General features: G+C 40.9%; 1 protein-coding gene across 1 annotated transcript in view; it reads left to right on the top strand.

The window, feature by feature from the left end:
- Positions 1-14,126, top strand: part of pik3r3b (phosphoinositide-3-kinase, regulatory subunit 3b (gamma)) — a 220,248-nt gene that overhangs the window by 77,768 nt on the left and 128,354 nt on the right. Inside the window, exons 3-4 of the mRNA XM_072684314.1 lie at positions 1,198-1,290; positions 1,761-1,841. Of these exons, the coding sequence (XP_072540415.1) occupies positions 1,198-1,290; positions 1,761-1,841 (174 nt within the window). The remainder of the gene's footprint in view (positions 1-1,197; positions 1,291-1,760; positions 1,842-14,126) is intronic.

The raw sequence follows: 14,126 nt of genomic DNA, 5'->3' as shown, positions 1-14,126 counted from the left end.
GTTCTGAACAGAGAAAAGGTGAGAATAGGTGCTGTGGTGCTGGCATGTCACAAATCATGTTACAGTCATTTGATTAAGACCCCAGGGAACTCCCCCAGGGAGATAACTTGTAGAAAAGAGGCCCGATATGTCACCTTTCACATGTCACCAAGTGTGACACGGAGGGGACTGGTAATCACCAGCCAGTAAAGCACAGTTTCAGTTTGTAAAATTAAAATATTAGCATAACATAATGACAAAACTATATTGACAAAAGTATTGGGACGTCTGCTAATTCATTGTTTCTTCCAAAATCAAGGGTAATAAAAAAAAGAGTTTATCCTGCTTTTGTTGAAGTAACTGTCTCTACTGTCCAGAGAAGGCTTTCTACTTACTACTAGGAATTTAATTGCATTCAGCAACAAGGTTATTAGTGAGGATGTTGGATGATCACCACCCCACCTCATCCCCTACTCCCTAACTCATCATCAAACATACTTGATGGTGCACTGTCATTCCAGAGAGCACAGTTATACTCAGTCAGCCCAATGCTGGCGGTGGCTTTATACCCTGTTAGCCCACGCCTGGTAGTAGGCATGATTTTAAATAGGTTCAGAATCAATAAAACACTGAAATCAGCTATGTACTGATCAAAATACAGGTTCTTTTTTTTACGTTTTATACCATTTGAAAATGCCAGCTAACCCTCACATTGTGTAAACAGCTCATAGTGAATGGACCCATAGAAATGGCCCAAAACAAATACTAAAAATATTGTATGTATCTGTGCATTGTATGTAGCTTTCTTTCTTGTTGTAATATTATGATATTGCTATACCTTTCCATGTTTTCCCTCTCCTCACCCAACTTCATCATTATGTGCATTCATTATGATGGATTTTGGCAGTTTCCATTATTGTACATGACTGATCTAGAGAGCTGTCAGTGTGTCTGTGTTTGTGTGGACATTGCGCTGTGTATGTACATAATACCAGTTTGAATATAACAGCCACTCTCTTCCCTGGGGAGGGTTGCCATAGAGGGTTACAAGCAGGCAGCTAATCAGGGAATACCGTTCATTAGTGGCGGCATATCTTATACCTCCCTCCGTCTGCTGCTCTTCGAGCCTCTTTGTCTCTGGCTTTTGTGAATAATGGAAAAAGCATGGAGGATGTCTATAGTTAATCTCTCTCTCCTCTCTCTCTCTCTCTATGACAGGCTGTGGGTTGGGGGATGCTGTGGAGCAGTGCGCCATGCCGGACCAGGCCCCAGCAGTGGTACTCAGACTGACTGAGGCTCTGGAGAGACCAGGTAAGCTTGTTGGACACCACTGACATGTTAACGCACGGCGCAGAAACATTCTTGTGCTTAGGCAAACGAATATTTTTTAATTAATTAATATGGACCACTGTTTTTAATCATACTATAAACATGCATAACAGCATGTCACTGCGCTAGAAACAATAGTAGCAGTAACAGTAGTAGAAGAGTAGTAGAAGCTTAAGGTTTGTCCATTTTGTTTGTTTTCCCAACAACTGTGTACCTAATAAATACACACCACATGCTGTAGTTTTGTACTTATTCGTGAAGATGCTCCAACATCTTTGGACCACATCGGACTCGGCTGTATAATTGTCCAGTGTCTTAACCTTTGGAAGGGAAGGGAAAGCCTCATAAGTGCTCAAAGCATATAGAAAGTTCAGTCTGCTTGGAGCAGTTATTTATTTTCGGTCTCATTTCTATTCACTGCAGTTATTGTATTTTTATTATGTGTAATTCAGGCTGGGAAAATGAGACGCTCTACAGGACCCCTCCTTCTTCTTCCACCGGACCCCCTGAATTACATCAGGCGCTGGAAGCAGGTCAGTGCACATTTGCTTTATCACTCACTATTCACTCACTATTTACAGTCAAAGCATTTATGAAAAACTCTAAAAGTTGTTGCCAGCATAAGGTAGGCCATGTATTTGTGAGTGACGATCCTTTTCTCACAGAGCTCAAAGTTTATGTAAGGAAGTGTTATGTGACAGAGAATTTCACTATCACACCAGAACTAATTGAGTAAGGAATGTGAAGGAAGCTTTTGAGCAAGCTTACATGGGCAGCACTGTGAAAGTTGAGCTGAAAGTTTGAGCTGAAGTTCAAGTTAGCACCACAAGGGAGTGCTCTGGCTCTGTACTTTTTTTCGACTGCGCCATTTCCAAAAATAACTGAGCAGCACTGGCAGAGAAGTTGAACGTGAACTTGCCCTTATAAGCATATGCCTTATTATTTTCTCGTACAGATACTCATACACCTGAGAAAAACTCTTAACTGATGGAATCATGCCTGAATGGAACGTTTTTTTTTTACTTTCATTAGATATGTGTGCATGTATGCTGACAAACTTAAGGTTAGAAATGTACTAAAATGCACAATTTTAGTAAAAAGAGATCCACCAGAAATGACTGCAAACTCCATTCATATTTATTGTGAGTCTGGTAGTGGACATAAATATTGACATCTCTTGGCATCTCTTATACATATACGTATCAGAGATGCCACACAAACATGCAGCACTGGGGAGCCACAAAACCACATTTTCTCTCATTTTTCACTTTGCATTTGTGTTTAAACAGGAAACCTTTATGTTTATGTATGTGGACAACTGTAGTTTTTCTGCAAAGCTCCAAAGGTTAGCGCTCTGGGCTATTGATGACAGGGTTGTGGGTCCAATACCCGGGCTCGGCAAGCTGCCACTGTTGGGCCCTTGAGCAAGGCCCTTCACCCTCTCTGGAGTTGGCTGCCCACCGCTCTGGGTGTGTGTGTGTGTGTGTGTGTGTGTGTGTGTGTGTTCACTACCACAGATGTAGGACACACTTCGCTGTACATAGTACAGTGACAGATACTTACACCTTTAAATTTTTTACACCTTTACCAGGTGATCATTGGTGGTTTTGCATATAGGGTAGTAGTTTCTAATTATAGATAACATGCTATAGAATGGGAATTTGCAAATAGTACAACATCTGCATAAGGCTACAATGTGGTTTTGGCTAGTTTTGGCTAGTAGCTACTGTGAATATATGTAAAGTAGAGGCTAAGAATTGGTGATTACCCAGAGTTACCACAGTGCATTTAGGGCAAACACAGAATAACATAGGGAAATTGTGATAGACATTGTGCCTACAGGATAACATTGTGTCTGTCCCTGCTAACACTGATGAATTGACCAGACCAGTGGGCTTTTTATGTGTTTATTTGATGAGGAACTTTTTAAGCACTTGAACTAAAACTTTTTCAGCCTGCTACCATTAATGAATGAAAGCTTTTTAGCAATCAGCATTCTCCTGGGGGTTAAAAAAGTCACCCTGGCATCAAGCTTACTGGCCCTCTCCTGCAGAAATGAGAGAAATTTCTGTTAATCAACCAAGTAAAGATGTGAATTTGTCTTTATCACAAAAATATTGAACAAGACTGAGTATTAAATGAAAAAATAAATGATAAAGTCAGAGCCCTTACTTAGAGAAACCACCTCAGAAATGACATTCGACCCTGCATTAAAAACAAGTCACACCCCAAACCACCCCATCAGTAAATCTGACTCAAAATGTCTGATTAGATAAACTAGTTGTTGGATGGTAGCTGTAACTACTTGATGGTAGCTGTGATGTTTTGAAATGGTTAGGCTAACACACTGTCACACCTTAGATCTCAATGCATTGTGCTTGATTATTTGTATGTTTTCTTATGTTAGTGTTTTTTATAGAGCAAATGAACACTTACAGCCTTACAGCTTACAGCTTATACAGACCCCTCTACCCCACCCAGCAGTAAAACAAATGAGTATATAATAGTATGTGGTAGATACACCATTCTCAGCACGACAGTAGTACAAACATGGCAGCGTCACGGCATGTTTGAGTGAATCCGACACAGCTGAATGGCTGGGGTGTTTAATATGGATGCATGATGATATCAGAATCATATCCGTATCAGCAGGTAATTGCTTAATAGCAAAATCTGCATGTGACAGATGTTTGACTGATGTTTAGATTTAACTGATATCTGATTGTCTATGCACTGTGATTCACAAGAGCGGCATGTTAAAGTAACTCTGGCCTCCAGCACTAAAATATCTGCATGTTATTCATTTTCAACTAAATTAATTTGTAACCTCTATAAATACATCTAACATTCCCCTGTGATTCAAATAGATTCCCAATTTTTAACACAACAAAAAATGAACCACTTTTGAAACATTGCTGTGGGGATTTGATTGTATTCAGAGCTTTAATGAGGTCAAGATGTTGGATGATCATCACTCTACCGCATCCCAGACTCCCCACCTCATCCCAAAAGTACTTGATGGAGGACCATCATTCCAGAGAACGCAGTTCCACTGCTCCACAGCTCAATGCCATTGTAACGTCTTTCCATTGATAAATGGGGTTAGAGGGTGCCTGATAGCAGCAACAAGACTACACTAAATGTACTCACTACTTCCACATATATGTGAAATTACTGGGACTTTACCTCACAGCCTTTTTAGTCTTTGCATTAGATGTGCACATTAATGCCTAATGTAGGAAGTCTAATACAATATGAATAAACCTACTGCACATACACTGCACCTAGAAGTTCTGACATGCATGTACGCTGACACATCCACTCCGAGGCTCACTACCTTGAAGGAGAAGCACACATGTAACCGCCTAGGGCAACTCGTAAATGCACACATCCAGCAGGAAAGAGTGGGCTGACTTATGAGCTCTGACATGATGTGCATACAGGAGTACAAGTCATACATACATGCCAAATCTGTTTAAGGGATTCTCCACTACATCTACAGAGCTAATACGGCAAGCATCTCTTGGAAGGTCAAATCAGATAGCATCACAGGCACTTTGACTGATGCCATGGAAGAACCACTTTTGGCTTCCTAAAGTACCAAGTTTCATATTTTCGAGTGTAAATATCATTTTAAAAGTGTCAGGACTCTTCACAATATCTAAACTCTCGAAAGAAAAGGTGGTTCCTTAGGTAATACCATAGACGAATCACATTTGGTTTCCAAAAGCAGGGTATAGCCAGGGGATCCACAGGCCACTTGATGTGAGCTCAGCAGGTTAATAATGAAGAAGTGCTTGTGCTTCTGTCAATTAAAGATGATGGTACATATTTGCCCAAGGTGCCAAACATCTCAACAGTTATGAAGATAAACAGACTGTGTTTATAATATAAACATAAAGGGGTTCCTATCTGCAAGAAGTTTCAGAACCCCTTTACTGGCCTTGGCCTTTTTACACTTTCTTTTTTAAGAATTGTAGTCACTCCCCTTTCCTCTTGCTTCACTGAGTTGTGTGATAAGTGATATCAAACAGACTTGCTTATGTGATTTGTGATACGGTATGGCACACTGACCCTGTTTACACCTTGTCACTTCATGTGACCAATATCTGGATTGTTTCCTGATAAGATTTTAGCCTTATGCGTTTACACTTGGTAGTCAAATGCATCTCCAGTTAGTCAGACTGAGATCCAAGTGCTGTGTGGAAAATCTGTGCAGCAGTTATACTGGTGTTTCGGTTGTACTGGGAGGGGTTTTGGTTGTTGAAGACATCTCGGAGAGAACCTCCGGAAGTGGTTTGAGTGATGGGATTTGCATCTGGTTGAAATGCGTCTTGCCTTTTTGTGTGGCATGACCTTATCCAGATACAAACAAAAAGTCTGATGCTCGATAAATGAAATGTCCAGGTGTAAACGGGGTCACTGTTATATGTAATAGTGAATAATCATGCCACAGTGATTTAGGCATGGAGTTTGGATGATGCTAATGTGGATATACTGTAAGCTTTCATGAAGTGTTGGCTACATTAGCCTAGTAGCTGCAGCACAGAACTAAAGAAGGTACTGCGTCTTGGTTAACTGGGTTTAGGTTGAGGGGACAAATGTAAATTACATGTTTTGCTTTAAACTCCATTGGCTTTTAATTCCATTGAATTCGTAAAACGTTCAGAATTTAGATGTCTGGTTTGTTGTTTTTTCCATTCATCTTACTGAGAGTGTGTGTGACGCATGTTTGCCATTATGTAACGGGCGAGTTAAAGGGTAGAAATACTCACACTATTACGCGCCCCCTTTCTGCAGCCTCTTGGCATTCACGCACCATGGGTGCCATTTGAAAGGATGGCCAAGAAGTGGCGTAGTCGAGCGGCCTCAGAAACCCAGAGAAAGCATTACCTCACCCAGAGCTGAGCAGCGCGGGGCACTTTCACCCGCCGCCCATTCGCAAAACGTTGGGGTGTCGTCATGGAGATGGCTAGCCGATTTTAGCCAGGGTTTACGCCTTTTTGGAAATACATCTTTGAGAGAGTGAGGGAGAGAGTTATGTGAAATGTATGACGTGATACGGATGCAGATGCCCACAGAGTGTGCAGATACACATGGTGATGTTACTGTGGAAGCATGTGATGCTGATGGACATCCTCTTGTCTAAAAAAGAAGCTGTATTATTTAGTGTCACAACAATGAGGAGAGAAGAAGACCTAAATGACTAAAGGTTCGAATAGAGGTTCCAGAGAAGAAACACAGGACATAACAACCCATGCACTAATATGTACGAAATACAGCCTTTGAATGACACATGCAAATAACACCATATGTATATAATAAACATAGCATACACTTCCACACAGAAACACACATACACACACGCTCAGTTCAGCCATGGCCAGGAAAAGAAGTTCCGGCTCCTGTCTCCCTGGATACAGTGACACACACACACACACACACACACACAGACACATGCTCGGAAAGCGGCGCTAACCCGTGCCTGGCTGCAGACCCTTCTTCTGTCTTCCCTATCCTCCAGTCCCTCTCTCTCTGCACTTTTCCCCTCACTCCTGCACCTCCGTCTCCCTTTTCCCCTCTTTTTCGTTGGGACGGGAGAAGCTGAGCTCAGCAAAACGCAATTTTAAAATCGCTGCTCTCACCTTCCGCCCTGCCTCTGCTCCCATTGGCTGCCAATGATGTCATCCTGTCCCGTATACCATAGTCAATAACCTATTAGAGGCCAGTATTTTACAGTCAGCTGGGCCAGGAGAGGGCTTCTGCTGCCTAAGCTCTTCCACGCCTTTTGTTTTATTGGAGTAGTTTAGTGAGTGCCCTGATTAACACACCAGCATGATGGAGCCCGGAGTGTGAGAGGTTTCGGAGGGGCAGCTTTATGTAATAGTTATTATATATATATATTATATTATTATATTATATTATATTATATTATATTATATTATATTATATTATATATTTATGAAACAATGCAAAGTGGCCAGTATATTGTGTTTGACTGTATTTTGATTCCCTGACTGTAGCCCACCTGTTGCTGCACTCTGCCTCATGCATCACTGAAAAGGGACCACCGCAGGACCACCACTGGCCAGATATTATTTAACCTTTCTCAGCAGAATAGTGGCACTTACATGGCAGTGGCATGTTAGTATGTGTTGTACTAATACGCGTGTATTAAGCACAGCAGTGTCACAGGATACATATACACACCTCAGTGTCACTGCTGGGTTGAGAGTGGTCTACCAACTAACAACGTCCTGTTGTCCTGTGCTCTGAAAGACGAGAGGACCGTGAAAGAGGTGTACTTTGTACCTGTACGCCTACATACATTCACCATGGAGATTTTCTTTTTCTAAAGTAGAATCAGTGTACAATATTCATCATTAATAGATAAAAACTTTAAAAACTTGACTCACAAGTTAACATTTTTTATTAATATGGGGTCAAAATTATACACACAGGGTCAAAAGTGTATGAATTCTACCAAAAGCTGGTTTACCGTTTAACAAAATTAAATTAAATAAAATTAAATAAATAAATACACTTAAAATGTATAAATTAATTTAAAAAAACTTTTTAAGAACAATTTTTTACCTTTATATTAAAGGTTTTTTTTTGTACAGCCCTGCCCATGGGTATTCCTGCCTTGCACCCAGTGATTCTGGGTAGGCTCTGGACCCACTGTCACCATGACCTAGAAGAAACAGATAAGAAGGTGAATGGATGGATGGATATTGTACACTCATCCTGGCCCAGAAAAAGAACAGTTCAAATAAATAATTGAAGGATAAGCAATATTTCATGACATTCATGTCCATGATGAATGTATGCAAACTTCCAAAACACATATATATCAGTACTGGAATCAGCAGATGAAAAATATAGATAAAATATTATATGTACTGCATCACGATTCTTGTATTGGCGTCAATCATAAGTTTTATTTTATACACTCATACAACTGCTACATCTTCTACCATGTTGGTAAAGAGGTCCACAAACCAGAATAATATGTGATCAGTGCTGCTCCTGGTGGTCAGTATTTGAGCTTATGAACTGCAGCTGCTGTATATGATCAGTCAACATAGGCACACAGGCATTTAGATGTACATCATAAGCTGCAGTGTTTATTTACATGTTGCGCTTTGACTAAATGTGATAATTGCAGCAAGTTCAGCTTCTCCTCACTGAGTTGCAAATGATCTCGAACCTCGAATTTTTCAGACATGACCTTCACCATGATCTTGCAATACGCAGTCACACATCAAAGCTGTGAAGCAGGTCATTAAAACATGATTACACTGAATGAATGTGAAGCAAAGGCTCAGGTGGTGCTGTGTGGAATTACTGACAGGTGATGACACATCTTCAGCTTCCACGCATGACACTTCCCTACCCCTGCATTCAGAGAGTGTCTGCTGCCTGTGAAACTCTTACCTACTGCAGCACCTCTCTCTCTCTCTCTCCTTCTCTCTCTCTCTCACACACACACACACAGTTTCTCTCTGCAGATGTCACAAGACGTGCATTACTGACAGTGATGTCATCCCTCAGCTATTCTCCCTAACGTGCGCACACTCATGCACTCATGCCCACACACACATGCGCATGCCCACACGTACACACAAACACACACATACATACACACATACACACACACACACCGATCTGTCATTGCCTGAGAGATTTTCTGATTGCCTGACAGAGGTGCTTGCTAGCCTGTGGAGGCCCTTTGTGCTGGAGGTGAAATCGATTGAGGTCTACAACTCTGAGCTTAACCGTATGTTCTCCTACTCTCATACACTACACCCCAGCTCACTTCATATGCTCGGCCAGTGCACAGTTCCAGTACCAGTGGAAAATCTGATTGAGGTGGTGGCAGAAGTATTATATCATGATACTTAAAAATAGGTCCACTGTATATGATATAGATTGTATTATGATATATTGACACAGATAAAATGCAGTAGTAGTGTCAGATTATGGAGCAGAATTTGATTTATTATAGTCTAGGGCCTATGGAATTCAAATGCTGCCCAATATACCCTACTATGGTGATAATTTAAGTGATTCTTGTTGAATTATTCAAATAACAAAGTCTTAATACCGTGTTTTTGTGCATTATTAATGAGTGGAAATTAATATATTACTTATTACAGGTCAAAATGAATAAATCATCAAAACATAGATAATAACTAATAACCGTCTATGTTTTATTGAACAAAGAACACAACTTTACTCTACTTAAACTATTTCTTTCTCCCCTCCTGCTGCACCTGCCACCATTAAGGATGAATAGATGTTGGCATACACTATAAATCCAAACATTATGGGACATCCCCTACTTTATGGTGCACCCAGTGCTGACACAGGTGTTCAGTTGTGCACACAAAGCTTGTATAATCTTCATAGACAAGCATCTGAGCAACTGGTAGAGTAGGACTATGCCCAGAGCTGTGTAGGAATGTGTAAAGCCCCCTGCATTGGGGTGACTGTGGAGCAGTGGAACTCTGGTTCTCTGGAGCGATGGAGCTCCACCCAATATCTTTGGGATGAGTTGGAGTGATATTTTTTTTATCCAAACGAATCGTCCAACATCACTACCTCACCAAACCGAATGCCTGAATGCAATCTGATCCTCACAGCAGAGCTCCAACATCTAGTGTAAGCCTTGTCAGAGGAGCAGAGGCTGTTACTGCAGCAGTTGAGGGAGAACTCCTTGTTAACATTTTCCTTTTCAGAGGAGACATTGAATGAGCAGGCATCTACAAAGCTTTTTATAGTGTATAATACACAAGTGAGTTTGCTCTCATTCTGATCATGCTTTTTATACCCTTTTTAAAAATGTATTTCTTTGTCAGATTTTTAGTTATACCCATACCTAGCACTAGCAATGCACCCCACAACACTAGGACTAAGGCTAAGGCTAAGGACGCTAGCAAGAAATGCCTCTTTTTCCGAAGTGCCAGGCAGCTGACACACATGGAAGAAGCGCTAGGTCTTCAGCTCTGCCACACCATCCTACAGACGCCTGTGTCGGCCAATATCAGTTACGAGTGATGAGGGGAGAGAGCACCATCTACTCACCTGGAGAGGGCACAATTGTCTCAGACTCCTGTCACCAATGCCAAAGTGGTATGGCTTGGGATTCAAACTCGCGACCCCGGGGGCCATAGTGGTAGCACATAAGACCGCTGAGTCACTCAAAGCCCATCCACATGCTTCTTTCATATCTATCCTGCTCCTTGCACTGCCTACTATCCTCTGTGAAAATGGCAATTTAAGCTATTTCAGACACATATTTGCTCATTATGTCTGCTCAAAGTGGGCTTTTCCACTCCAACTGCAAAAGCAGTCATTTGGTAAGAGTGTGTAATCTACAATATGCTTTGCTGCCCTTTTTCTTTTTTTTTTTTAGAATATAATTGCTTCCTGGAGTGGCGTATCATCTCGTGATTCAGTCTGTTATCTACAGGCCCCGGCTGTACAGTGTTTCTTCTTAGGTGCAAACCTAATCACCTGAGAGTTGGCAGAGCGAGCTGTGTATAACGATGTGTGCTGTATTTAGGCCAGTAATTCTATACTGTAGATCAGTGTGTGTTGATGGCCTTCAGGCAGAGTGTATGCCTCTGGTGTCTGCTCTGGCTTTACTCGTCTTTTTTCAGGCCAGCTTGTTTACACTGAACTCTCCTTACCTCATTCTTCACACTCATCACCTTCTCCACTCACACTCACACACTCAGGCCTATGTGCCACACCCTTTTACTGTCCTAGCGGGTAAACAATGGCATGCCACAAGTGTCCTGAGAGCAAACCCACTACATCCTCAACAGCACTGTGGCACGATACCGAACTGAACAGACATGGCTGGTAGATATATGACATGGCCTTTGTTGTTGTGGTGGCGGAATTCTTTTTTAGGTCCCGTACATCCCAGCACAGAGCATTCTGAAAGATGCCACAGTTTACTCCTTAAGGGGAGACCAGGGAAACGATGTGCATAATAATACTAAGAAAGTTCTTCCCAGGAAAAAGACCGTAGGACAGGGGCTAACAGTGGTGCTTTGCGTGGTGTGTACATGGCTTATAGAAATTCTGCCTAGGGGGCCCTGGTGCGGCTTTTCATTAGAAGGTGGTAGGCAAAAGTTTGGGTTCACTTTTAGGATGAGGAGCACCTAAAAGCAAGTTTATAAGAATGTTCTTATATGCAGTTTTCCAAAAAATCCTAAGACTTTCTCCAATATTCTCTTAATAAAGTCTTTTTAAGACACTCATCATAGTTTTCTTCTTTGGGTCAATTGTTAACAGTCTTTTAAGCTGCATTTTACAGCCTTCAATGTAGAATAACATTTTTAATTTTCAAAATGTGCAGCGAAGAGCAAAATGTAGGAAAATGGAATCAAACTATGCATTCACTATTTCTTTAAACAAGAGCTAGAAGTGAGAATTTTTTTTATGTAGATATTGATTGTACTTTAAAAACAAACTACACTTATAATCCAGTTAAATTAAACATTCATTTTAGTAAGTCTGCTATTTCAACTGATCATTTGAACTCTTAGGACAAGTGTGAAGCCATCGTAAGGTTAAGAGATTTTTAAAGAATACCAATTGTTCTTAGAAGTTTTCTTAAGTGAAAAGTTAAGAAGAAAAAATCTTAAAATAATTTTTGAAGAATATAAATTTCTTAACTATCTTAACTGAAGCAAGACGTTAAAAAAAGTACAAACATAAGAACTTCTTTCTTAAAACACTTTCCTATACAGTGTCTTAAAGCAACACTATGTAGCATTTTACATTAATATAACAGCTTTAAAATCGTGATGATTTTCTATTAACCTGTAGTAGAGCGAATAGCATAGCTGTTGTTGCTACTCTGAACTTGGCATGCTGCTAACTGCAGTACGTAAGTTTGGAGTACTGGGCAGGATAACACTCACGGGAACTACACAACGCTGCGTAACTCGAGTCATATTTGTGTAAAATCTGGGCTGGTAGATGTAGTATATTTATGGTATATTAATGTTCTGAGTGTCTCAGTTCCCAGTGTTGGGGGGTGTGTTGTAGGCCATAAGTTGGAATGAGTTTTGGCATATGGCGAAGGCCAGTGACTGCCTGGTTTGCTGCGCTGTGGAATGAAGGCTGTCATCTTCTCCACTGTTTTCTGTCACAGTCCTTAAACGTCATGGTTTACTGGAGCAGTTTTTTTCATCATACTGACAGAACCAGGAACTAACAGCATCAGACTTAACATAACGCAGCTAGTCATATCCAGGAACATATGACAACCATGGACTTAGCAAACACATGGATCAACATGTGCACACAAACACAGAGCCTGGAAGGCATCCTGTGAAAAAGCATTGACAAATATTTACATCTTTTCAAGCATTTCTTACTAAGCCTCTGCCTATTCATCCACCAAGTCCTTTTTTCCTGTTTGTTTGTATGCTGTCCAGTGGCCTCAGATTGCCCTCTACAAGTGTGAGCCAGGCCTGGTGGCCTGTGTCTGCAGAATGTCACTGTCTGCATGCCTGTCTGTGAGTTCACCCTTAAATAAGAAACACGAAGCTGCTGAGTCTCTTGTGTTGCAGCTGAGAGCGATTGCTGACAGGGTCTGCTGTGGATGTGTTGTTGAAGATGGAAGAGGTAATGGAAAAGTTGGAACAGTGGGTCAGGGGTTGTGGGTTAGGGGCTAATGTTGGGATTAAAGGTGTATTGGGATATGGTCCCAGTACTAAAAGAATGTAAATGCTATTAAAAAGTTGAGCAGATGCAGTTCAGGCATGATATAATTCAGCATCAGTGTATCATAATAGCATCATAATATTATTTCCCACTCATAGCTTTTTAAAGTGATGTGCAGCTTCTAAACCTTTATTCCATTTCATATTCATGTTTGTAATCTAATGCTAATCTTGGGCTATTCTAATTTTTAAATGTATTTTTCAGCCCTGTAGCTCCATGTGAAAAAAGTAAGGGTTTCCTTAGAGTTGCAATTAGACAATTGCCCTAAATTCAGTGGATTATTGGAATCAGTTAAAATACAGTCACATTTAGGTTTGGTTACTGCTGAATCTCAACACAATTTAAACTAAAAGGTCTCAAAATAACAGCATTTTGTGCAGAGATAAAAATAAAATCCAGAAGAAAGTCTAGACAGAAAGAAAGACAGTCTAGACAGGATTATAAAGCCTTTGTTTCCAAACAGAGATCTCTATCAAATCTGAAGCTCAAGCGTAGTTGGGTTATGCAGAAAGACAATGATCCAAAGAGCAAGTCCACCCCTGAATGGCAAAAGTACCCTGGGCAGAGTCCTTACTTGAACCCTGTAGCAATGCTGTGGTAGGACTTTGAATGGGCAGTTCATACTTAAAAGCCCTCCAGTATGGCTAAATTAAGCAATTCTGCGAGGAAGAGTGGGGCAGAATCCATCCCCAGCAATGTAAAACACTGATCTCCAGTTAATTTGAAGAGTTATTATAACTTATTGGCACAACCAGTTATAAAGTGTAGCAAACACTTAGTAAGACGTAAAAACTGAAATAATAATAATTTTTTGTTGTTGAATTTTTCCCTATTTATTCCAATCTGGTATTGCAAATTAATCCACCCAATTCAGTCTCACCCTAACAATAGCAATGGTCCTGACACATGTCTTCTCTGATGCGAAGCTAGTCGCCTCAAACCCCAGCTCCCCCACACCAGCTAACAATCGCTTGTGCAAGCTAACATCGCTGCAAGAGTAATGAGGCTAGAGAGCGCAATCTACCCACTTGGCACGGCCATTTGTGCTTTCTCAGACTCAGTGCGCCGCC

The sequence above is a fragment of the Salminus brasiliensis genome, chromosome 7, assembly GCF_030463535.1.
Source record: "Salminus brasiliensis chromosome 7, fSalBra1.hap2, whole genome shotgun sequence".
Lineage (NCBI taxonomy): Eukaryota > Metazoa > Chordata > Actinopteri > Characiformes > Bryconidae > Salminus > Salminus brasiliensis.
This window is presented reverse-complemented; position numbering and strand designations above follow the sequence as displayed.